We start from the raw sequence: 26,439 nt of genomic DNA, 5'->3' as shown, positions 1-26,439 counted from the left end.
ATCTAAGAAAAAAAATCATGTACATGTTATCTCAAATTATTTGAAATAATGGAAAATATTATACTTTTAAACGCTCAATGCAAATATTTTGAACATGTAAACATCCTGGTCATTCTTTCCACCTGGCTATTTTCAGGAGCCCTTGTATCTTTCATGATGATAATTCATTCCCTCCAAATATAACCGGCATTCAGTTTAACCTACACCAATTGCTATTTGGGCTGGTAATTTAAATTGCAACACTACATACAAGAATTGAATGAAATTAATCTAATGGAAGAATATTGGTAATGTATAACTATAAATTTACTAAAATGTTCATAAAGCCACCAAACACACATTAGATAAACAAATAACAAAGTGCTCATACATTCGTCTTTATTAATAAATATGGACATTTTGGTATCACAGATATTAGTTTATATCACACACAATCACACAATTAAACATAATTTCTGAACGACAATCACACATATGATAATACATTTTTTACCAATGGACAACACAAACATATATGTATCTTTGCTATTTTACAAATACAATATTATGTTTCAAACAAAATGTAATTTACAACAATTACCACACTAGTAAGGCCAGCGATTTTTGTCCTTCTTTATAAAGTATCGGAAAACGGCACTTTCCCTCTAAGGAAAAAATACAAATTTCCCAATCGCTGTACAAAAAAATCCCAATTTAATGTTTTCCAAAATAAATAATTAATTAAGTTTTTTTTATAAATAATATTTAGTTAGTTTCCATTTGCACCTCTATGTCTTGAACCTAAGTAAATATAATATTGACAACTTGAAAACACCGAGTTATCAATTGTAAGTATTTGGGAGGAAAAAAAAGCAAATACGTTCAATTGATATACCCCGCGAAATAAATTTTGTTTATGGATGGGTGTAGACCTTTGACCTCAATGTGTGACCTTGACCTTAGCCATAAGGATTATGGGTGTTGAATGTGAAGCATCCCTAGATGATAGAGAACAACTATAGAAAGTTGCATGGCTCTGGCTCATGTGTTAATTGAGAGGCTGTGAGCTTATATTAAAAAGCATTTTTTTCAAGATACAAAGGGCCATAACTCTGTTATTAACAGATGGTGTGCAGTTCCATTTGTCGTGCATCATCCTCTTTTCCATATATATACTCATACACAGTTTCAATGAAATCTGCCAAAGCACTTCGAAGATATGGCTCTGGACGGACGGAAAGACGGACGGACAACGCCAAAACAATATCAGTCAGCCTATGGCGGGGGAGTTGAATGTGAAGCATCCCCAGATGATTGAGAACCACTATAGCAAGTTTCATGGCCTAGTAAAGGAATGACTAAATCATGAATAATTCATCAAATTTGTGACCTTTGACCTCAATGTGTGACCTTGACCTTAGCCCCTAGGATTATGGGTGTTGAATGTGAAGCAACCTCAGATGATTGAGAACAACTATGGCAAGTTTCATGGCTCTGGCTCATGTGTTAATGGAGATAAAGCTGTAAGCTTATATAAGAAAGATTTGTTTCAAGATACAAAGGCCATAACTCTGTTATAAACAGATGGTTTACAATGCCATTTGCCGTGCATAATCCTCAAAGCACTTCCAAGATATGGATCCAGACGGACAGAAAGACGGATGGACAAAGCCAAAACAATATCCCTCCACCTATGACGGGGGATAATAATCAAATTCATCAATTTCTCAATATGAAGACTTCACAACGCAAATTTTCCCAATTTCAGGGGTTTTCGCACATATTTTTCCCAATTGGGCTGGCACCATTACTTTTTCCTAATTGGGCAAAAACATCGCTGTAAGGGTTACTCATTAAGTCGTTAAAACAACTTGTTCTAACATAGTCAGCATGTATAATATCGGGCGGTGCTTCATTGTACACACGTTTTGCATAATTGTTAAAATAATGGTGATATAAGATGGGAGAAAAAAATAAATTATTTGCTACAATTATGCAACTTCTCATGATTAAAATGATACAATTTACAATATTGTAACGTCTCGCGAATAAAAACTAGTAAACAAGTTGCTAATATGAATGTTGGAACAATTAGGTCTCGCCCATTTAAATATCCAGGCCATTGTGTGACCATTATTTACATATTTGCCATGGTTCAAACTCAGCATGGATATTAAGGGATTAAAATCCATCCATTCATTGACTGTCATACCAACCTCTACGAAAGCTATCTGTATACGTAATATTGGTTCGAACAACATTAACATTTAATAAATTTCAAAAGAATAGAAACAACATCAATTGTACTCACATTTTTTAAACAAAATTTAACTTAACAACACAATCTAGTCATTTTTAAGGCAAAAAAGAGTGCATAAATACTGATAAAGCTAGCTCACACCTGATGCCCCAAGTTCCTCGTGTACACGTCTGTAGAACGAAAAGTGGTAAAGGTCTATCCAGATAACGCCGAACGTGTCCGCGTCAAACACAACGAAGTGAACTGGGATACGCTGTGGGTCAACATAGCCCGTAGGGGAAACAGTGCCAAGTGCGTGATATCTGTGAAATTATAGTAATAGAACATATTCTAGACCCGCTGAGTAAGCTACCATAAAATTCACGTAAATTCAGACATAGTGTGACCGACATTCTTTAACCATCCAGAGGGGAGGGGGGGGGGGCGGGGCAGGGCCCAGGACATAGTACTGTATCGGCGGGTAGAGCTGCAACAATTCAATCACATGCATCGAAAATCGGTTCGAAATGCGTCGATTCGATTACGATACCAAACCTACCAAATTCGATTCGATTCTTTAACATATACACATATATATATATATATATACATAGATACGTAAAACTCGCTGTATTCTGACTATTTGATACGGGAAGGTGTAGGTTTTATCTTTACCTGTAATTACGACGCGCGCGATTGGCTGCTTATTACTTTAGTCATCCAATCAATAAGCGCGTTACGGTCTACTTTCGGACAAAGCGTCAAAATTGCTGAACAAGTTGTGGCCGACAAATTGAAATTATCAAATGCGCCTAAGAAGCTAAAATCAAAAGTGTGGCAGTATTTTGGGTTTCGGGATGGTAGCCCTCCTGATAAAGCAAAGTGTAAACTGTGCTTCACGGATGCAAACATAACGTTGATTTAGCAAGACTAAGAGGTAGCACAAGTGCAACTACTCAAGTCGCCAGCCAGAAAAGTAGTTCTGTTTCTGTTGTGAATTAGTTACGTTTATTAAAGAATGTGCTTTGTCCTACAGGTAACAGATGATGCTGTCACGGCTAAATGGTAGACATGCTTGTAGCGGTTTTGGAAATAAGTATAATAGTGATAGTACTATCACTCCACTGATTCCAGATGTTCTTATGATTATTTATTTAATTTTATATTATTGTGTATTCTAGTCAGAAGATTTTTTATACCCCGGTAATAAAATTGAGTCCTAATTTGCTATTCTTTCTTATGTGTTTTATTAAAAATATTGACATAGTTTGAAAGACAATTGGCAGTTTCTTGCAAAATATTCCTTACAAATGTAAATTTTACACACTTTCAACAGTTTTTAAAACACTGTTGAACCAACCAAAATATATCAAACAAATACAAAATTTGACAAATGCCCAAGATATCTAGGTATGCGACACTTTTGAACAGAAATGTTTATGACAACCCTTTATTTATCAGGGATGTTTTTGTACCTTGCTTTAATTATATGTAAAACACATAATTATTATGTTTACGTTCGTAATAAGCATGTCTAGATTTTGTAATAAAACATGTTTAGATAAATTAAACTTTCTTAGTCAAAAACTATTTGGTAATCTATTAAATATGAACGTTAATGAAAATTCTTATTCTATCAGGAATGCTTTGTACCTTGTTTTGATTATATGTTAAACACATATTATGTTTTTGTTGTAATAAACATGTGTAGATGTAGATTTTTTTATCAGGGATGTTTTTGTACTTAGCTTTAACTATATGTTAAACACATAATTATTATGTTTTTGTTTGTAATAAGCATGTGTAGATGTAAATTTTGCAAAAAAAACATGTTTAGATAAATTTAACTTCCTTGTCAAAACCTATTTAGTTATATATAAAATATGAATGTTAATGAAAATTCTTATTCTATCAGGGATATTTTTGTACCTGGTTTTATTAACATGTTAAACACATATGTTTTTTGGTGTAGTAAGCATGTGTAGATGTAGATTTTATATAAAAAAATATGTCTAGATAAACTTAGCTCTTATTTTTATTCTATTGCATAATGTTTTAAATATTAAAATAAAAAAAATTCTGAAAAGCATGCAGAATTAAATGACCATCAAAATCTATTGCATTCAGGTTTGTTTGTGTGAATCATGAAGATTTTTTTGTCACTCTTCCCTTTTAATGTTCACCATAAGGGATACACCACCAAAATAATATCATGTAAACAAATCTACATATGTTGTAAAATTATGTATTTTTGATGTAAATAAGTCCATATGTTTGATTGTAACCACAATCATTCATTATACATTAAGCCTCCTTTTGTACATTTTGTTCTTTTGTTCATATATTATATGTTTGTGTTGAATTTGCTGAATTGTTTGTGTTCTAAAATGCAGAATTTAAAAGTTATGATTATTGTATTTTATACATTATGCAAAGATACCTGTTTTATGATTCATATGTTAAAGCACTTTTGTCATTGGTATAACCATGGATAATCTAAAATTAATCTCATACAACTGTAGGGGCCTAAATAACACTAAAAAACGTAGAGATGTCTTTGATTTTTTAAAAACAAAACAAGCACACATTTATTGTCTCCAAGACTGTCATTTTACTCCTGATATGAAAAATAGAATATATTCAGAATGGGATGGAGACTGTTTTTTTAGTTTTGGGCAATCAAATTCAAGAGGAATTTGCGTTTTGTTTAAAAAAAACTTACCAATCACAGTGAATAAAATTGAAAATGACTCTCTTGGAAACTACTTACTTTTAGATTTGACATATATGACAAACAGTTTTACCTTATGTACATTATACGGGCCCAATAAAGATACGCCCACTTTTTTTACAGACCTCTTTAAAAAAATAACAGATTTTAATACTGATAAATATATAATATGTGGAGACTTTAATTGTGTATTAGATGTAAACTTGGATTATCAAAATTATGCATCCATTAACAATAATAAAAATGCAAGAAATACACTGCAATCTATTATAAGAGATAACAATATAATTGATACTTTCAGATATCTAAATGGCACTATCCAACAATATACATGGAGACGGTTAACACCATTACAACAGGCTAGACTTGATTTTTTCCTTACTTCAAATAATCTGTCATCCAAAATTAGAAAATCTACTATTGATTCATGTTATAAGTCAGATCATTCCATCATTGACCTAGAAATAATTTTTGAGGATGTAGCACATGGAAAAGGGCTATGGAAATTCAACAATTCACTCTTAAAGGACATTGAATATTTAAACTGCATTAATACTTTGATAGAAAATATTAAACTACAGTACTGTATACCTATCTACAACATAGAAAACATAGAAAATATTCACAATAGCACCATACAGTTTGTCATCAATGACCAATTATTTCTTGAAACATTACTTATGGAAATAAGAGGAAAAACTATTTCTTTTTCATCATATAAAGCTAAACAGAACAAAAACCATGAATCAAATTTAATTAAGAAAATTGATATACTTCAAAAATCATTAACTGAAACTAATTCTGACCAACTCCGTGAGCTACAAAATGAATTAGAAAATGTGAGGGAAAGTAAACTTAAAGGATCTCTTATTCGTTCTAGAGCTAAATGGATGGAAGATGGAGAAAAACCCACAAAATACTTTTGCTCGCTTGAATCTAATCATTATACAAATAAGTCTATACCTTTTATTGAATTAGAAAACGGGGCTAAGTTAACAGAGCAAAACGATATTTTAAAAGAAGCTGTTTCATTTTATAAAACATTATACAATAAAAATGACAACGAAATAAAATACGATATTAATGCTGATCTATGTAATATTAATATACCTAAATTAAATAAAGTGCAATCTGACTCATTAGAAGGACTGCTGAATATTGAAGAAGTATCAATAACACTTAAAAATATGAAACATGATAAAAGTCCAGGCTCTGATGGATTCACTGCGGAATTCTTTAAGGTTTTTTGGAGTAAGTTAGGCCACTTCATAGTGAGAAGTCTAAATTATGCTTTTATTACAAATTCCTTGTCCATAACACAAAAACATGGAATTATTACTTGTGTTCCAAAAGAAAACAAACCGAGATGTTACCTGAAAAACTTACGACCATTGACATTATTAAATGTAGTTTACAAACTAGCATCGGGTTCCATTTCAAATAGATTAAAGACAGTACTTGATATTTTAATTTCCAAAGATCAGACAGGTTTCATTAAAGGTCGATTTATTGGTGAAAACACCAGATTACTTTACGATATATTGAAATATGCTGAAGATAATAATTTACCTGGGTTACTTATGACAATCGACTTTGAAAAAGCGTTCGATACTTTGTCCTTCCAGTTTATAGAAACAACTATTAGATTTTTTAATTTCGGACCAATGTTTCAAAAATGGATATTTATGTTCTTGTATAATACCATGGCCTCCATACAAATAAATGGATTCTTGTCAGATACTTTTTGTATAGAAAGGGGATGTCGTCAAGGAGACCCAATCAGCGCTTACATTTTTATTATTTGTGCAGAAATTCTTGCTATTAAAATAAGGGAAAGCAAAGAAATTAAAGGTATAACTATAAATGACCTACAATATAAAATATCACAATTTGCGGATGATACATCTTTATTTCTGGACGGATCAGAATCATCTCTTAATTCTACATTAGATATGCTTCATGAATTTTCATTATACTCTGGACTTAACATAAACTATGAAAAAACTAATTTAATTTGGATAGGCTCTATGAAATATAGTACTAGATCAATAAAAACTAAATACAAACTGACATGGGGAGCTACTACCTTTAAGGTTCTTGGAATAATGTTTGATATTAATTTAGACAAAATGGTAATGACAAATTTTGAAAACAAAATCGAAAGTATTAAAAGATCAATAAGTCATTGGAATCGCAGAAATATTACTCCTCTAGGAAAGATAACCATTGTTAAATCATTATTTCTACCTTTACTTATTCATCTATTTGTATCACTACCAACTCCAAGCGTAGACACTATGAAAACAATAAATCAATACTTTTATGACTTCATTTGGGCAGGACCGAGCAAAATTAAAAAAACAGTAATTGTTAAAGATTATAATGAAGGTGGATTAAATATGATAGATATATGTTCTTTTGAAAATTACATGAAAATAACATGGCTTAAAAGAATAGTGTCAGGAGAAGGAAATTGTTATGCACTGGCTAAATCGTTAATAGATTTTAAAATATTATTCAATACTGGTAAAATGTATGCCGAAAAAATATGTTTACACTTGAGAAATAAATTTTGGCTTGATGTTTTGAAAAACTATATATGAAGACCTGCCAAATTTTGACAAAAACACTAAAGGACCCATATTACCAACTTACATAAAAAAAATATTAACCAGTCCGAAAGAAGAGAAACATATTTATAAAACATTAATTCAAAACAATGACATTCCAGCTTGTAACACTAAATGGAACTCAGAATTTTTAAATATTGATTGGAAAAAAGTGCATGGACTTGTTTTCAATCTAACTAAGGAAACATATATCAGATGGCTCCAGTACAGAATAGTCCACAGAATATTGGGAACAAAATCCCTAATGTTCAAAATGAAAATTGTTACAAATAATCTATGTACATTCTGTAATTTGGAAGTTGAAAATATAATTCACTTGTTCTGGAACTGTCCAAATACCCAAGAAATTATTAAATTTGTTGTTGATATTGTTCGTAGAAGTAGACCAAGCATACATATTCCCATTACATGTCAGGATCTAGTACTTGGAATTATTAATCCAAAAATGAATGATTTAAATATAGTTTGCCTAGAGCTTAAACGGTATATCTTTCATTGTCAAAGAAAAAACAGAATCCCCTCAAAGTACGGACTTGTAAAAAGAATGAAACAAACTTTTGAAATTTACAAAAGCACAATTAAATCAGATGAAGAATTAAAAATATGGTCCCTTGTGAAAATATTTACTGACATCACATATAATGACATAACTAACCATAACACATAATTCAACTAATACATATGAATTTGTTTTGTTGTTCTTGTAAACTCTGCATTATCAGCTTGCGTATATAATGCAATTCAGCACCCATACTAATTTTTTTTTTTTTTTTTTTTCTAATGTGCAATTTTTTATGTTAAATGATATGTACATACTTATATTCAACACTAATTTAGTTTGTATTGAACAAACTAGTGTATGTTGTTGTTGTTACATACTTGTACTATAACTCAATTATAATTGTATATGAATGTATGTTTGAATTTAATTACCAAATTGCTATACATGAACTACTTTGTTATATGCTATACATGAACTACTTTGTTATATGAAATTCATAATGTATGTAATATTATACGGAGTGAATAAAATTTTGCAGGTAGAAAAAAAAAAAAAAAAAAAAAAAAAAAAAAAAAAAAAAAGAAATGTTTATTTTGAGGCAGAATAGTGGATATATGATAAAACTTGGTTTGAAGATGAATCGAATCGAAAAAATCGGTATCGGAGTGTCTGAAATCGAAATCGAATCGAGCTGTTGGTGAATCGTTGCAGCTCTATCGGCGGGACACACAGAATCACATACAGAATACAATTAACACGAACAGGATACGTGATACCTCTCTCTATGTTCTAATCTAATCTATTATATTTATCAGAATCTTCAGAATGGGTAATCATGTGACAAACAAGATGGCGACGTCCATGCTGAGACATGTATTTTTCTCGAGTTAATACCATTTTAGTTGCATTAATTGTTTAAGAGCCGCTGACATATAAGCGTTTATTTCGTATTAATATTCGCTTTTTATCTCGCCTTCACTTGCAGCGAATTTTCTTAGCTGATGCTGAAATTTTGTGACCCGCTAAGAAATTTCGCGATTGTCAAGTGATTCTCCCCTCTGATCTTTACTGGCCATTAGGTATTAAGATTACACACTGAAATAACGTTCAATAAGTCCGTTTGATATTAAATAAAATATACAAACCATATGCAGTATATACCAAGTACATATTCGATAAGATATAGGATACATGTTAAATAACGTATTTGTAACTGTGTCAATCACACAAGCCACACACACGTAACAAATAAGTTTTTTCACGGTGAACCAGAATCACAAAAGCGCATATTGACGATTGTCTCATTGGTTTGGCCTCCGTGCGAAGCGACCACTACAATGTATCTGTATCAAAGAAGCTTTAATTTCAGTCTAATTCTTCACGACTGATGAAAACCATGGCGCAAGCAATTTATTTTTATTAGACGGCAATATACGCTATTTAAAATTCAACAATGAACGTGTGAATTCCAACAACACGGTCGTTAATCACGGGCGCCACCTCTTTTTGCCCTGCATTTATAAATGAGCCGATGCTTCTTCCGAGGTGGCGCTTAATTCAATTATAATTCTACAGGGTGAGTCAGTTTATATATTTTTTAACATATTTCACATTATTTTAAAAATCAAACAATTTAGTGCAATTCAGCGAAGATCAATTCATTCAAAAATGTACAAAAACATACTATAACTGCCCATCTGGAAATGTGGGAACCTTTATAGGTTGTGTCAAAGGAGTTTTTGAAAGGAGATCGATGTCTTTTACCAGTGTGACGAGCTAATTTACAACCAATGAAATCGCCCCAAGACAGGACCTTTGAACAAGTTGTATGGCAATTTGTCGATATAATAGATAATTTTGTATTTTTTCCAAAAGAGATGGATCAAATGGAGGTGGCGCTAATGACAGGATTTGGCGCTAATGCACATTTTCAGCTGTTCTAATTTTTGTTGCCGTTTGTACTTTTTTGTTTGTTATTCAAGGTTGAATGTTTTATCTTTTTTGTCTTCATTCGATGATGGTTAGGTATAATCGAACAAGAGTGCCAAACTGTGTCACAAGATACACCCCTTTGCAGGTTTTGGACAACTTGATAACTTTACCATGACCCATATTTGAACTTGACCTAGATATTGTCCAGACACAACTTCTGACCAAATTTGGTGAAGATCAGATGAAAACTACTTCAATTAGAGAGCGGACACCATGCCTAATGCTTGAAATGCACTAAGTGACCTCGTGATCTAGTTTTTGACCCGGCATGACCCATATTCGAACGTGATCTAAATATTGTCTAGATAAAACTTCTGACCAAGTTTGGTGAAGATCGGATGAAAACTATTTGAACAAGAGCACCGCCTTGCGGGTGCAGACCGCTCATCTATTTTCTTTTTAAAGGTGAAGGGACTCTCATTTTCAATCACAAAGGAGGGAGGAGTGGAGTGAAGAGGGGTGTATAGTGTGGGGTTGTGGACATTTATTACATTATCTTCCAAAAAAGCGAAAAAAAAAAAAAAAAAAAAAAAAAATCGGGGGGGGGGGGGGGGGGTATAGTGTGAGGGTGTGGTGATAATTTGTGAGATGATCTTAAAAAAAAAAAAAAAAAAAAAAAAAAAATTCAAAAAAAAAATTTGGGGGGGGGGGGTGGGGGGGGGTGGGGTGGGGGTATAGTGTGAGGGTGTGGTGGTCATTTGTGAGATGATCTTATAAAAAAAAAAAAAAAAAAAAAAAATTAGGGGGGGGGGGGAGGGGGGGGAGGGGGGGGAGGGCACGGGGGATGGTTTGGGTGAAGTCTATTGTGGTATGTCAGGTAAGAGTAGTTTCATCAAAGTATCAATCAAATCTAATCATAAATAAAGAAGTTATGGCAATTTTAGCAAAATTTAATAATTTGACCTTGAGAGTCAAGGTCATTCAAAGGTCAAAGTAAAATTCAAGTTGCCAGGTACAGTAACCTCATGATAGCATGTAAGTATTTGAAGTTTGAAAGCAATAGCCTTGATACTTCGAGTGGATCGAAACACAAAATTTAACCATATATTAAAAGTTACTAAGTCAAAAAAGGGCCATAATTCCGTAACAATGACAACCAGAGTTATGCAACTTGTCCTTTTACTGTACCCTTATGATAGTTTGTGAGTGTTCCAAGTATGAAAGCAATATCTATGATACTTTAGGGGTAAAGTGACCAAAACATAAATCTTAACCAAATTTTCAATTTTCTAAGTATAAAGGGCCCATAATTCCGTCCAAATGCCAGTCAGAGTTACATAACTTTGCCTGCACCGTCCCCTTATGATAGTTCATAAATCTTGCAAGTATGAAAGCAATAGCTTTGATACTGTAGGAATAAAGTGGACCTAAACACAAAACTTAATCAAATTTTCAATTTTCTAAGTATAAAAAGGGCACATAATTCTGTCAAAATGCCAGTCAGAGTTACATTACTTTGCCTGCACAGTCCCCTTATGATAGTTAGTAAGTGTTGCAAGTATGAAAGCAATAGCTTTGATGCTTAAGGAATAAAATGGACCTAAACACAAAACTTAACCAAAATTGTCAATTTTCTAAGTATAAAAAGGGCACATAATTCTGTCAAAATGCATGCCAGAGTTATCTAACTTTGCCTGCCCAGTCCCCTCATGATAGTAAGTAAGTGTACCAAGTTTGAATGCAATAGCATTGATACTTACTGAGAAAAGTGGAACTAAACGCAAAACTTAACCAAAATTTGCAATTTTTTAAGTACAAAAAGGGCACATAATTCTGTCAAAATGCACGCCAGAGTTATCTAACTTTGCCTGCCTAGTCCCCTCATGATAGTAAGTAAGTGTACCAAGTTTGAATGCAATAGCATTGATACTTTCTGAGAAAAGTGGACCTAAACGCAAAACTTAACCGGACGCCGACGCCAACGCCAACGCCAACGCCAACGCCGACGCCAAGGTGATGACAATAGCTCATAATTTTTTTTCAAAAAATAGATGAGCTAATAAGAGAGCGGAAACCGCTGTGGACGCCGCCCGCCCGTCCACCCGCCCGCCCGCCGCCAAGGTGAAACTATAATACCTCCCGTTTTTTTAAACTGGCATATAAAAAGTAAAGTCTACATAATTATTGAGAAACATGTATTGGTAAATGATTTTGAAGGTTTCCATAATTAAATATACTATAAAACTGGAAAGTAACTTGAGTATAATACAAAAACTAACGACTAAACACATTTTAGCCTACTTAAGATTTGTTCACATTTGCATTTCAATGAATTAAGCATTTGGATTAATTGAAAATCTCACCGTTTATAGCAGAAGTAACATCTTTTGATTAGTTCTTGAATAACCTTACTGCATAATAACATTTGTCTCAGAAGAACTATTTTGAGAATGTTGAGAATGTTGTTATTGGATTTATTTAGTTTTACATGTTTTGAGTTTATATCGTTATGTCAGATTGATGACATTATAATTAAATTGGCTTCTTATATATTTACGTCTTCTTTGTTTTAGAATGTGTACATGTTCTGTACAGATTGGGTTGACGCAAGAACGTTTTTAAATAAAAATAAATTCTGAAAAGGAACATATTTATCAGTTGGGGGTCAAGTGATGGTTCATATATCGTGCATTGGCACCACCTCCTGTCCTAAGCGCCACCTTATTGGTATTGGCTCCATTTCTTATGGAAAAATACAAACTTATCTATTAAATCCCCAAGAGGCCAATGTGTTTGTGCATGCAGCAACTAGTATCAGTTGAGCGCAATCGTTTGATGTCATTTGGGTATTGATCTTGTGGACAGTTACTCGTCACGCGGGCAAAAAACATAGAATTGCTTTCCAAAATTCCACCATGGCACAACTAAGTAAGGTCCCCACGTTTCCAAATGTGTTGTGATTGTATGCTTCTGTACATTTGTGGATGAATTAATCTCTGCTGAATCGCACAACATTGCCGGATTTTTTTAATAATGGGAAATATGTTGAAAATACAAGTACAATCTACTCATCCCGAAGAATTAATCTTGATATTTCCAAACATCCGGTCCTAAGAGCCGCCTAGGAAGCATTGGCTCCTTTATAAATGCATCGCCAAAAAGAGGTGGCGCCCGTGATAAACGGCCGTGAACAAGCATAGCTGCAAACCAGATGTGCAATTATGCAAAAAGGTCATCCGCGTTCCCCAGAACTCTGTTTTCATGTCTTATGTGTTATATTAATATTTATCTCATACATAAGAAATTGCATAGTTTTTTTTATCAATAATGATGATGTTCACGTGTTTCACCTGCACCCCCCCCCCAACCCCCACCCACCCACCCCAAAAAAAGCCATGCAAGCCTTTTCGCTTGACAAACCTGGTAGATAAAAAATCAGTTTCATTATAAGAACGAAAATATTAATATGAAGAAAAATAAACAATTAAAGTCACACATAAATACTCAAACTCAACGAATATTTCGCGAAATATATTGCAAAATAAAGTTAACCCATAACAAATCAGTGTACCTTATAGCAATAGCCATAGTTTCAGCGCTAGTATGGTAACATTGACTAAACGATATACAAAACAGTTGTTTTGATATTTTGTGCGACAATATACTTTTAGTATTCCATGTGAATTTCCCGTTACGATATTTACAAGCGAATGCAAGACTGGCTTCGGGCAGCGCCGGAAAAACGTTGTATTCATGAGAACTACAAGTAGGTAGTGCTTCCTACGTTGCCCGAATCCAATCTTGTGTTCGCTCGTAAATAAAAGGATATCGTCATCAGAAATTCACATGGAAAATATATTGTGACAAAAAACATAAAATTGAGCATTTCCTGTCTCATTAAACCTACCGAACCAAATCTAGCATTAAAATTTTGGCTAATTTTATAAGGGACTCTGTTGTTTTATGTGTTAAATTTATTGTTCGAAATACTGTGCGAGATATTTGTGATTTTGAGTGTTTATGTGCTTTTAAATTTCTCACATATATTTACATGTAGTTACTCCAAAATCACATTTTATATAATTGAAGTTAAGAAAATGTTTTCAGTGTATATTATATTTGGAGTATGGGCTTATTAAAATGCTTGACACCTAAACAAATCCAGTACCCATATTGGTTGTAATAGTATGATTGTCCATTAGCATATAAAAATTGTTTCATGTTAGATGATGACAACATAATTATGTTCACACTTTTTTTTAAACAAATCTCAACCTTACTGCAGAATGATAGGAAAAAACTAAACTCCAACCTGCATAAGCACATGTCAGGCGCCTCCATATCAGCACTCTCATGTGTAGGAATCACAAAGGGCTGTCTAAAGGACGTCAATGCATCACCGATGACGGGTAAAGGGGCATCGCGGTCTATAGCAGCCACCTGTTCTATGGTAATCTGCTGTTCTCGCGTGAGAAGCATGGGCCTAGACAGGTCAGCCTCCACACTTACTTCACCTGCTGGGACATTACTGTCGCCCTGAAAGTTAATTAAAATTACAATCCATTTACAGACAAATACTTACACTTCAAACTTGAATTCATAACTATTAAAACATATACAGATCTTATTTAAGGTGTAATTTACAATCATATACATGTACCATAGAATTTTACCGAAAAAGAGCAGTCATATATCATGTTGCTTTCAACACTTATTTTTAAAACAAATCTTTGTCATACCATAACTGTTGAAACTTGATGTATAAAACATTGAGAAAGAATGTAAAAGGTTTTTTAAGGTATTTTGAACAATGAAATTACAAGAACTTCTCATATGTTTTGATAGTCATGCTGCCTACTCCTAACAGTTGTTTGATCTTTATTGACTATACCGCAAACATTACAAGACAGATCACTGCTGTTGATGTACAAGAAAGCCTTATTTCAACTTACTGAAATTTTCAGCACCGACACGTCCTTTTTCTCCCAGTTGATAGTCACCAACATGATCTCAGTACCGTGCGCACTGTACATCCCCTTAAAGAGGCCCTCTCGGAGAGGACAGAGCGGATCCAATACAGTCAACGGAGCAGGTAAGTAGAGTCTTTCAAATTGCTGTGTTTGTCTGGAAACAAAAGGGACAACTGAGTTAGTTGAACATAAAAGATAATATGACATACTTTCACACACAAAGAAAAAAAATGTCCAGTTGTTCATTACCCTTTATTTAAAAGACGGTATGACTAGCATGATTTCATGTTCTATTTATACCTCAATTCATTTTTCAGTTGACAGGTCTAAACATGTTCCTCTAAAGGTCCACAGAAACCATGAAAAAAGCCTAAATGCGTAGTTTTATTAAATTATCAAGTCTGGCCTCTCTATCCAGTTTTCAACTCCAAGTATTTGTCCACCATAATATCTCAATCTCTTATCCTATCGTGTCTATCTTATCCTTACTTATCTCCAATCTTTTCTCTTACCTGAACAAAACTATTGCCAAGCAATATATGTCCCCTACTGGCTACACCATTGTCAGATTGTTTTGATTTTTTTATAGATTTATTGCCATAGCAACCAGAATTTTTAACGTAGGAAGAAAATGAAATGACGTGCATTATGTTCACATTGCCATCTATCCATGTTTAAAGTTTCATGAAAAAATATGAAGAACATTTTAAGTCAAAGCAGGATCCAGAAAAGGTTGACAGACTCACAGACAGAGAGAAAACCATAAGTCCCCTCCAGTGAAACCCATAGGGGACAATACAACTGAGTAAAGTCAAACCCAAAGCCAGGGGCAGGGCGATGAATTGGGTGCACCCATCCATCAAATGTGTCATGTTTTGAGAAAACGGAGCTTAATGCATGTGTGTTAAGTGTCATCCGAGATAAGCCTGTGCAGTCTGCACGGGCTAATCATGGACGACACATCCCGCTTTTATGGTATTTTTTGTTTCAAGGATGTCCCTCCTCACCGAAAATCAAGTTTAGGCAGAAAGTATCTTCCCTGATTAGCCTGTGCGGACTGCACAGGCTTATCTGGGATATCACTTTACGCACATGAATTAAGCCCAGTTTTCTCAGAACAAGGCTAAAATGTATGTCAGGTGATAATTTCGTTGTGATACGACTGTTAATTGATACATATAATAAGTGCCATCTGCTTAGTATTGGCTCCATGCAAAATTATCTACTATGTCGGCAAGAAGCAAATATTTTTGTGCATGCAGCATCTTATGTATGTTGCTAGCAATCACTTGATTCTGTGAGCAATTTAATTTGGTTGAAATTTTCTCGTCACACCGGAAAAACTCATCAAAATGCTTTTTAAAACTCCACCAGGCCACAACCTATAAAGGTTCTCACTTTTTTAAAAGGTTAAGAATGTATGTTTCTGTAAATGTTTGGATGAATTAATCTTCGCTGAATCACACTACATTGCCCGATTTTAAAAATAATGCAAAATATGTTAAAACAAGACTATTGTCAAGCAATATAAGTCCCCTACCGGCTCCAACATTGTCAGAAATTCCAGATTTTTTAAAATATATACGTGTTGCCATAGCAACCAGAATTTTTTATTAAGGAACAAAATGAAATGACGTGCATAATGTTCATATTGCCATCTATCCATGTTTCAAGTTTCATGAAAAAATATTAAGAACTTTAGAAGTTATTGCAGGATCCAGAAAACCACCATTTCAGCAGTATTTCTAGTCTATTTGTTGCCATAGCAACCAGAATTTTTTACGTCGGAACCAAATGAAATGACGTGCATAATGTCCATATTGCCATTTATCCATGTTTCAAGTTTCATGAAAAAATATTAAAAACTTTTAAAGGTATCGCAGGATCCAGAAAAACCACCATTTTCAGCAGTATTTCTAGTCTATTTGTTGCCATAGCAACCATAATTTTTGACGTAGGAACGAAATAAAAATGATGTGCATAATGTCCATATTGCCATCTATCCATGTTCCAAGTTTCATGAAAAAATATAAAGAACTTTAAAAGTTATCGCAGGATCCAGAAAAGTGTGACGGACGGACGGAGACAAAACCATAAGTCCCCTCCGGTGAAACCAGTAGGGGACTAAAAACATATTTAACTAATTACCCTGTAAAATTATCCATGAAATTTCAAAACCTCAGGGCCTGAGCGCCACCTCGAAAGTTGCATTGGCTCATTTATTAATGCATCTCAAAAACGAGGTGGCGCGAATGATTAGCGACCCTGAATGGCAAAGAACTATTACATTGGAAATAAACAAGAACCCCATTTTTGGACAGGGGTGTGTAATTAACATTAGGATTAAACTATGCCTTTGCAATTATTGGAGAAGAAAACTACTGATCCACCATCCTCAGCTACACTTACATGTTAACGTTCTGAAATTTGTCCCCTGTAAAGTGAATCAGCCACTGTACCCCTCTCAACCTGCATTCTGCTGCAAACCTTTGCTTGGCCTGAAGAAAAGCAAGGTATCTATTAAACACAATGCATTTTCTAAGAGACAGCCTGGCTTTGTGCTTTACCCAGACTCTTCCGACCTTGAAAAGCTGATCTTGACTTTGAGATAAGGCTGACTCATGACTTACATTTTCTGAATGACATTAACTTTTAATGAAAGCCCATAATAATATAAGCGATATGAAGCAGACACAATGAGGGCTAATCTTTTGACCGCAAAGTCTGAACTTGACCTTTAGCCAGTGTTATTATTTGATGTTTTCTACACAAACATGCAGTATTCATTACATTAACATTGTAGCACAGAATCATGAAAACCCATAGAAAGGCTATAAACAAGAGATGTGTTTGTTAGAAACACAATGCCTCCTAATGCGCCGCTTTTTTTTTTTTTAATAACCTTTGACCTTGAAGGATTTCCTTGACCTTGACCTTTTACCACTCAAAATGTGCAGCTCCATGAGATACGCATGCATGCCAAATATCAAGTTGCTAACATCAATATTGTAAAAGTAATGACCAAAGTTAAAGTTTTGTGACACATACAATGACAGACAGACACATACAATGACAGGCAGGCAGGCAGGCAGGCAGGCAGGCCGGCAGGAAGGCAGGCAGGCAGGCAGGCCAAGACAAGACAAGACAGACAGACAGACAGACAGACAGACAGACAGACAGGCCAAAAACAATATACCCCCATTCATTCAATCCGGGAGTATAAAAAGGATTAATACAGAGGCTATGGCAACTGTTTATAACATTGTGGCTAGAATATGGAACTATGTTTTCTGACAAGACAGCTCTGAAACATGGGGCATGACACATTTACCAAAAAAATAAAGGCTAAACTATTGACCTTCAAGTGTGCCATTGAACTTAACCCAGTGTGATTTATGCATGTCTTCTTTTAGCACAATACCTTGACCTTGAGCCCGAATGACTTGACTCATGCCCTCTACACATTATCTCAATAACATGAACCCTGTTGCAAGCTTAATACACATGTTTGAAAAGATTGAAGAAAAAGAACATACACAAAAATCCAGACTTCACCATTTCACCTTAAAATGTAACATGATTTTGAGCTGAATTACTGACTCATGCCTTCTGCAGATCACATCGATGACCTTCATTTGTTAAAAAGCTTAATAAAAATCATTCAGAGGGAATATATGTGTCTTGTTCTGAGAAAACTGGGCTTAATTCATGAGCGTAAAGTGTCGTCCCAGATAAGCCTGTGCAGTCCGCACAGGCTAATCAGGGACGACACTTTCCGCCTAAACTTGATTTTCGGTAAGGAGGGACTTCCTTGAAACTAAAAATACCATAAAAGCGGAAAGTGTCGTCCCTGATTAGCCAGGCTAATCTGGGACAACACTTAACGCACATGAATTAAGCCCAGTTTTCTCAGAACAAGACACATATTATATACTAGTAGACTGGACACAAATGCATAAGCATAATCTTAATTGTTTTACTTTGAACTATGACCCAGACATGAAGCCAGCATAACTCAGTCATTCCTTCTGCACATTGTCTAACTAACCTTTTTTTATATTATGTCTATGTTTTATTGAAAGTCCTTTAATAAGATCACCAGAAATATGCGAAACATAAAGATAGAAGCTTAAACTTTTAACCTGAGGCTAGAAGAATGTCTTTTACCTTCAGTTACAGAGACTGATACATGCATTATGCACATATTTCAGTGATCTTAATATTAATCCCAGATTCTTAACAATCCAGCAATGGTCATATGAGATATGGAGTAATGATCAAAATAATGGCCCAGACCTTTGACCTTAAGTATAACCTCAATCATGGGCAAGCATGACTGTCTTGATAAGGTCAAAATTAAAGGCAAGTTTTATGAAAATCAATCAAAGTGTAATGAAGATATAAGATAGACATAAGTTTTCATGGACACATGGACAGACTTACTATTGGATAGCAGAGGGGCATTCCTATAATACCCCATTCAATTTGTGGTCCCGCAATAATAAAAATCTTCCATTTGCTTCATGGAGAAAATTTAAGACATTGCTCAGCTCGCCTTGAAATGCCCATGTTTTAGCAAGCCTTGAAATTACAGAAATAGGGGCGAATAGCTTTAACATTATAACTCTTGAACACATATGTTATCCTCCATCATTTGTCACTACTTTCCACTCTTTTCCTACTGGCATATACATGTATATGATCACGGTATGCTTACCATCTCGTCCACCTCATCTGACTCATCATTCAGGTCTCTGTGCCACACAAGGGAAAATCTTTCATATGGCGTACATCCTTCCTATAAACATGACTTACATTTGAATTTTTTGCAACATTTGTTTAGAAAAAATACAGCAATAATTAAGAGTTAATTAATTTATTGCAAATCAATCTTCTTACTATGTTGATTATGCAACATAGATTGAAAGATTATTAAACTGAAGTTTTACTGACATCTCATTTTGAAAATTGAAAATATACCACATAAGTTAAGATAACTAGTCATAAATATTACATAATAGAAGTTCGATTTTGAAAACAAATTCTGTATTTGAAAATCTTTTCAAAATCTCAAATTAAAATCTTGTAGCTTTTCTCAGAAATAGCCCTGAAAAGTAACAAATACAAACACATTAACTGAACTATCGTGAACAAGATATTGCAAAGCAATATGGTCCCCTACAGGTGAAAGTCCACCACAGGGTTTAACATTAACGGTTGTCCGATTGCCCTTGCCAAGTAAAAGTTGGGTCCGGGCAAGTAATTTTATAATCTAGGTGTCCGCCCGGGCAAGTTCAAAAAGAACAAAGAAAAAGGTGTGTTTCTGTGGTTAAATAGTACAAATAATCACAAATGATTTGCCCTTATGCACAAATTTACCTCGGCGATTGTTGTTTGCGGAAGTCCGAACTAACTAAGCATGGTGCGCTTGCATTTCCAAACTAATTTTTAGAAACACCGTAAACGGTGCCTATATTACGAGACTTTTTAAGATCTGTGTGGGGAGTAAAATATCAACAAAAGCGTGACAAAGGTAAGATTTTTTAGGATAAACTTTTTTAATATGTCACCATTTTCAATGGGATAAAGTGGAGAGCCCCCTCATTCATGAGAGTTTTCTATAGTATCATGATTTTATAAAACAAATAAATATTGTTTCAGTAAAATGCAAAAGCGCGTTTGAAAGGTTAGAAAAAGGTGGGATGCGTGTGGGACATTATTATCCCCACGCTTTTTGAAAAAAAGGTGGGGATATTGTGGTTATCTCCGCCGTCCGTCCGTCCGTCCGTCTGTCTGTCTGTCCTGGCCACTATCTCCTCCTACACTAAAAGCACTAGAACCTTGAAACTTACACACATGGTAGCTATGAGCATATGTGCGACCCTGCACTATTTGGAATTTTGATCTTACCCCTGGGTCAAAAGTTATAGCGGTTGGGGTGGGGCCGCGTCAGAAATTATCACTCATTTTTTTAGGTTATTTTACATTTACTTCTTTATTTTTACACCGATTCACTTCAAATTGATACTGGACCTCTCTTATAACAATACGGTCAATCTCAACCATGCATGGCCCCATTCCCAACCCTGGGGCGCCCCGCCCACATAGGCCACACGCACCAAAAATTTCCATTTACTATAATTTTTTCATTTCTACACGGATTCACTTCAAATTGATACTGAACTTTTGTTATGACATTAGGGTCAATCTCAACTATGCATGGCCCCAATCCCAACCCTGGGGCGCCCGCCCACATAGGCCACACCCACCAAAAAATTCCATTTACTATAATTTTTTCATTTCTACACGGATTCACTTCAAATTGATGCTGAACTTCTCTTATGACATTAGGGTCAATCTCAACTATGCATGGCCCCATAACCAACCCTGGGGCCCCGCCCACATAAACCACACCCACCCAAAATTGCCTTTACTATAATTTCTTCATTTCTACACCGATTCACTTCAATTGATATTGAACTTCTCTTATGACTATACAGTCAATCTCAACTATGCATGGCCCCATTACCAACCCTGGGGCGCCCCGCCCACATAGACCACACCCACCCAAAATTGCCTTTTACTATAATTTCTTCATTTCTACACCGATTCACTTCAAATTGATACTGAACCTCTCTTATGACAATACGGTCAATCTCAACTATGCATGGCCCCATTACCAACCCTGGGGCCCCGCCCACATAGACCACACCCACCCAAAATTGCCTTTTACTATAATTTCTTCTTTTCTACACCGATTCACTTCAAATTGATACTGAACTTCTCTTATGACAATATGGTCAATCTCAACTATGCATGGCACAATTACCAACCCTGGGGCGCCCTGCCCACATATGTCACACCCACCCAAAATTGCCTTTTACTATAACTTCTTCATTTCTACACCAATTCACTTCTAATTGATGATGAACTTCTCTTATGACAATACGGTCAATCTCAGCTATGCATGGCCCCATTACCAACCCTGGGGCACACCTAGGTCAAACATTCGGCGTGGGGATACGCGTCGGCCTCTGCCGCGCCATTTCTAGTTTTATTTTGACACAGAAACATCACCTCTGGTAAAAATAAGCAATAAACTTTATAAGCGGAGATTACACTATATCATTATGCATTCTTTTTCAGGTTTCTTTCATATATTTATGAAAACAAAATCAAGAAAAATATTCTTACAGTAATTTGATCTGTGTGGTATACGTGTTTAGAATGATCCGTGTTTTGAGATAATAACGACAATATATATATTGTTAATTAATTTCAATTATTTCACTACTACTACTACTACTACTACTACTACTACTACTACTACTACTACTACTACTACTACTACTACTACTACTACTACTACTACTACTACTACTACTACTACTACTACTACTACTACTTCTACTACTACTACTACTACTACTTCTGCTACTACTGCTACTACTGCTACTACTACTACTACTACTGCTACTACTGCTACTACTAGCAGTAGTAGTAGTAAAAGTAGTAGTAGATCTATTATTATTATTTAAAAATTGATTCATTTCAGTAATCACCTATTTCACAATAGTGAGCGGACTAATTAGTTAAGGGAAGAAAAAAAAGAGGAAACAGTTTCACATGACAGGAATACTATACAGAAGGGGAAACTAGGAGTAAGGTTGGAGCAGGCGAGACGAAACGATAGCAAACTGTTGCCAACAATAAGAATGTGGATGGACTAACGCAATTGAAATTTTAATTCGGACACAAATTCTGCAATAGAAATTGTGTCAAATATTACACAGGTTGACAAAAAGCAAAGTAATATGTATGTTTTAAAATCAAATGTGAAATAAAAACTGATAAAACAGAATCCACCAGACATATTGGTTTGTCATGGATTTCAAAGTGCCTTGCATCATTGTGAAAAAAACTTACAACGACTAAAAAATGTTACATTTTCAACATTATTTTCTATTTTGTTGTTATTTAAAGTTGAAGGTAACCGGTATGATTAACTAAAAACAAAAAAATGGTCATAGTAGAAACATATATATATGGGTGTGTTTGTGTGTGTTATTTTAAAAAATTATGCTCCAGCGTAAGATTTTAATATTATAATGGGGATTGTATAGCATGTCTTTATATCATAATTATGTATTAGTTCAACAAGCGGTGAAAGCGTAGTGTATAGCCATTATGTGTTTTACACGCTATCGCATTTAAAAATCCAGTTTCAAAAACATTATTGACAAGCATTTTTTAAACAACTGAAAAGAACTGAAAAACTTAAAAACAGTATACCACACAGATCATTCTAAAAACGTATACCACACAGATCATATTACTGTAAGAATATTTTTCTTGTTTTTTTTTTCATGAATATATAGCAGAAACCTGAAAATGAATGCAAAATTATATAGTGTAAGCTCCTCCAATAAAGTTTTTTGCTTAATTTCACCAGAGGTGATGTTTTTGTGTCAAAATAAAATAATGTCCCCACACTGATCCTACCTTTTTCTAACCGTTCAAACGCGCGGTTGCACTTTACTGAATTTTTTTATTTGTTTTATAAAATCATGATACCTATAGAAAGCTCTCATGAATGAGCGGGCTCTCCACTTTATCCCATTAAAAATGGTGGCATGTTAAACAAGAGGGCCAAGATGGCCCTTGTTCGCTCACCTGAGAGGAGTCTGTTCATTCAATCTTTACCAAACGTCAAACTTCACCTACATATTGTCCAGACAAACATCCTGGTCAAGTTTCATCATTATTGAACCAAAACTCTGGAATATGGAGTGTTTTTGTTTTTGTAAGATTTGACCTGGTGACCTATATTTTGAGTTGACCCCCCCCTTACCAAACATCAAACTTTGCTTACAAAAATAAATATTATGACCAAGATTCATAAAATCTGAAACAAAATTGTGACCTCTAGAGTGTTTACAAGGATTTTGTATAATATAATGAAAATTTGGACAATCTAAGGGCAATAATTATGGCATTTATTATGTGATATATATAAAACCAATCTTTGAACCAAGTTTCATGATTATTGGGCAAAAAATGTGATTTCTAGAGTGTTCACAAGCTTTTTTTACTATATAAATATAAGAAAACTGCCCCCCCCCCCCCGGCAGCCATGTTATTCAACTGACAAGAACTATTTTCAAACTCAACTCTCATATCAAGGAAACAAATGTACTGACCAAATTTCATGAAAATTGGGCCAAAAATGTGACTTCTAGAGTGTTCACATGTTTCACTATATACATATAGAGAAAAATGCCCCGAAATGTTTTTTCACCGATCTGGACCATTTTCAAACTCGTCCGAGATATCAATAAAACCAATGTTTTGACCAACTTTCATGATGATTGGGCAAAAATTGTGACTTCTAGAGTGTTTACAAGGTTTCTCTATAGCAAAATAAGGAAAACTGCCCCCCTCCCCCCCCCCGGCAGCCATGTTATTCAACTGACCGGAACAATTTTTGAACTCAACTCTCATATCAAGGAAACAAATGTTCTGATCAAATTTCATGAAAATTGGGCCAAAAATGTGACTTCTAGAGTGTTCACATGTTTTCACTATATACATATAGAGAAAAATGCCCCACCCACTGGCGGCCATGTTTTTTTACCGATCTGGACCATTTTCGAATTCGTCCGAGATATCAATAAAACCAATGTTTTGACCAACTTTCATGATGATTGGGCAAAAATTGTGACTTCTAGAGTGTTTACAAGGTTTCTCTATAGCCAAATAAGGAAAACTGCCCCGCCCACTGGCGGCCATGTTTTTCAACGGACCGGAACCACTTTTAACTCGACCAACATATCATTAAGGCAAACATTTCCACAAAGTTACATAAAGATTGGTCATGAAATTTGACTTCTACAGTGTTTACAAGGTTTTTCTTTTTTTTTACCTAGTTTTTGACCCAGCATGACCCAGTTTTGAACTTGATCGAGATATCATTGGGACAAATCTTCTGACTAAGTTTCATGAAGATCTGACATGAAATGTGGCCTCTAGAGTGTTTACAAACCAAATGTGGACAACGGACAGACGGACGGAAGACGGACAAAGACCGGTCACAAAAGCTCACCTGAGCAATAAGGTGAGCTAAAAAGTAACACTTAAAAATCTTACCTTTGTCATGCTTTTGTTGATATTTTACTCCCCACATAGATCTTAAAAGGTCACGTGGTATAGGCACCGTGGTAAATGGCTTGGGATTCCAAACATCAGCTTTCAAATGCTATTGTGTTTATCTTTTTCATTACTATTCAGTAACAAATAACATCGTTGGTTTTTCAGTCACAAAGAAAACAACTAAATTTATAACTATATAAAAACAACAACAATTAGCTTCAGTATATACATATTTCATAATTTGCGACATACATTTTCAACAATCTTTTACTTTACGTCAATTGACATTTTTGTTACGGTTCACATGTTCAATGTTGTTTTATGTTTACAGTACTGTTAGCAGACAAGAAATGTCTAGTTTATTTAGCTTCGGCTTTACAAGTAACTTTAAGTCTGCAAAATCCAATGAAAAATGCACAGAAAAATCATCCGAAAGTGCCAAAAAGTGCGAATTGAAACGAAAACGCAACTTTTTACCATAATGGAAAAGTGAGTTTGAATGGTTGAGATATGATGAATCGTTAGGAGAAATGTTTAATAATCAAATATTGGCACAAATCTACATTTAGACTTAAATTATACTTTAATTACTGTAATAATTTTGTTAATGTGCAAAAATAAAAAAAGGTTTTGTGGTGTATCATTTTGATCTTTATCAAAACATATGAGGTTTACAGTTAATGGTTTACAGTTAATGTGATATTTCATGTTTTGGCAAGTGGCTTTACGTTCAGGGCAAGTAGATTTTCTAAGTACTTAGTTGGTTTTTAGGTTAATGTTGAGCCCTGAACCATTGTCAGTTTAAAAAAATATATTTGTTGCCATAGCAACCAGAATTCTTGACATATGAACTAAATGAATTGCCATGCATAATCTCCATATTGCCATCTGTCCATGTTTCAAGTTGCAAGACAAACATGAAGAACTTTCAAAGTTATCGCAGGATCCAGAAAAGTGTGACGGACTGACAGACAGACAGGGCGCAAACCATAAGTCCCCTCTGGTTTGACCGGTAGGGGACAATAATATTGCAGTCAAAGGGGAGTTACTGTGGCAATGGTAATATTAAATGCTTGAATATTATGATATTTGTTTGTTGAATGTGTAATATTTTCTAAAAATTGATTTATAATATATATATATTTATGGTTTATTCGTAAGCAGAAAGTGGTACAGAGTTAAAGCAGAATACTCTTCCACTGGAGATGCAAATCTGTTGCAGACTTATGTTAGTAAAAACCTTATATTTGAAATCATTCAGCTTTAATTGTTCGGGGAGGACTCAAACTTTTCTTGTGTGTCCCTGC

General features: G+C 34.5%; 1 protein-coding gene across 5 annotated transcripts in view; it reads right to left on the bottom strand.

The window, feature by feature from the left end:
* Positions 1-364: 364 nt before the first annotated feature.
* LOC127834082 (F-box only protein 31-like) overlaps positions 365-26,439 on the bottom strand; it is a 41,285-nt gene continuing 15,210 nt past the window's right edge. For all 5 annotated transcript variants that reach the window (XM_052359684.1, XM_052359674.1, XM_052359698.1 and 2 more), the window contains 5 exons: positions 19,701-19,781; positions 17,393-17,481; positions 14,966-15,137; positions 14,326-14,549; positions 365-2,541 (listed from right to left, as the gene is read on the bottom strand). In XM_052359684.1, the coding sequence (XP_052215644.1) occupies positions 2,370-2,541; positions 14,326-14,549; positions 14,966-15,137; positions 17,393-17,481; positions 19,701-19,781 (738 nt within the window). In that variant the 3' untranslated portion in view covers positions 365-2,369. The remainder of the gene's footprint in view (positions 2,542-14,325; positions 14,550-14,965; positions 15,138-17,392; positions 17,482-19,700; positions 19,782-26,439) is intronic.

Source organism: Dreissena polymorpha, chromosome 1 (assembly GCF_020536995.1).
Source record: "Dreissena polymorpha isolate Duluth1 chromosome 1, UMN_Dpol_1.0, whole genome shotgun sequence".
In the NCBI taxonomy this organism is placed as follows: Eukaryota; Metazoa; Mollusca; class Bivalvia; order Myida; family Dreissenidae; genus Dreissena; species Dreissena polymorpha.
This window is presented reverse-complemented; position numbering and strand designations above follow the sequence as displayed.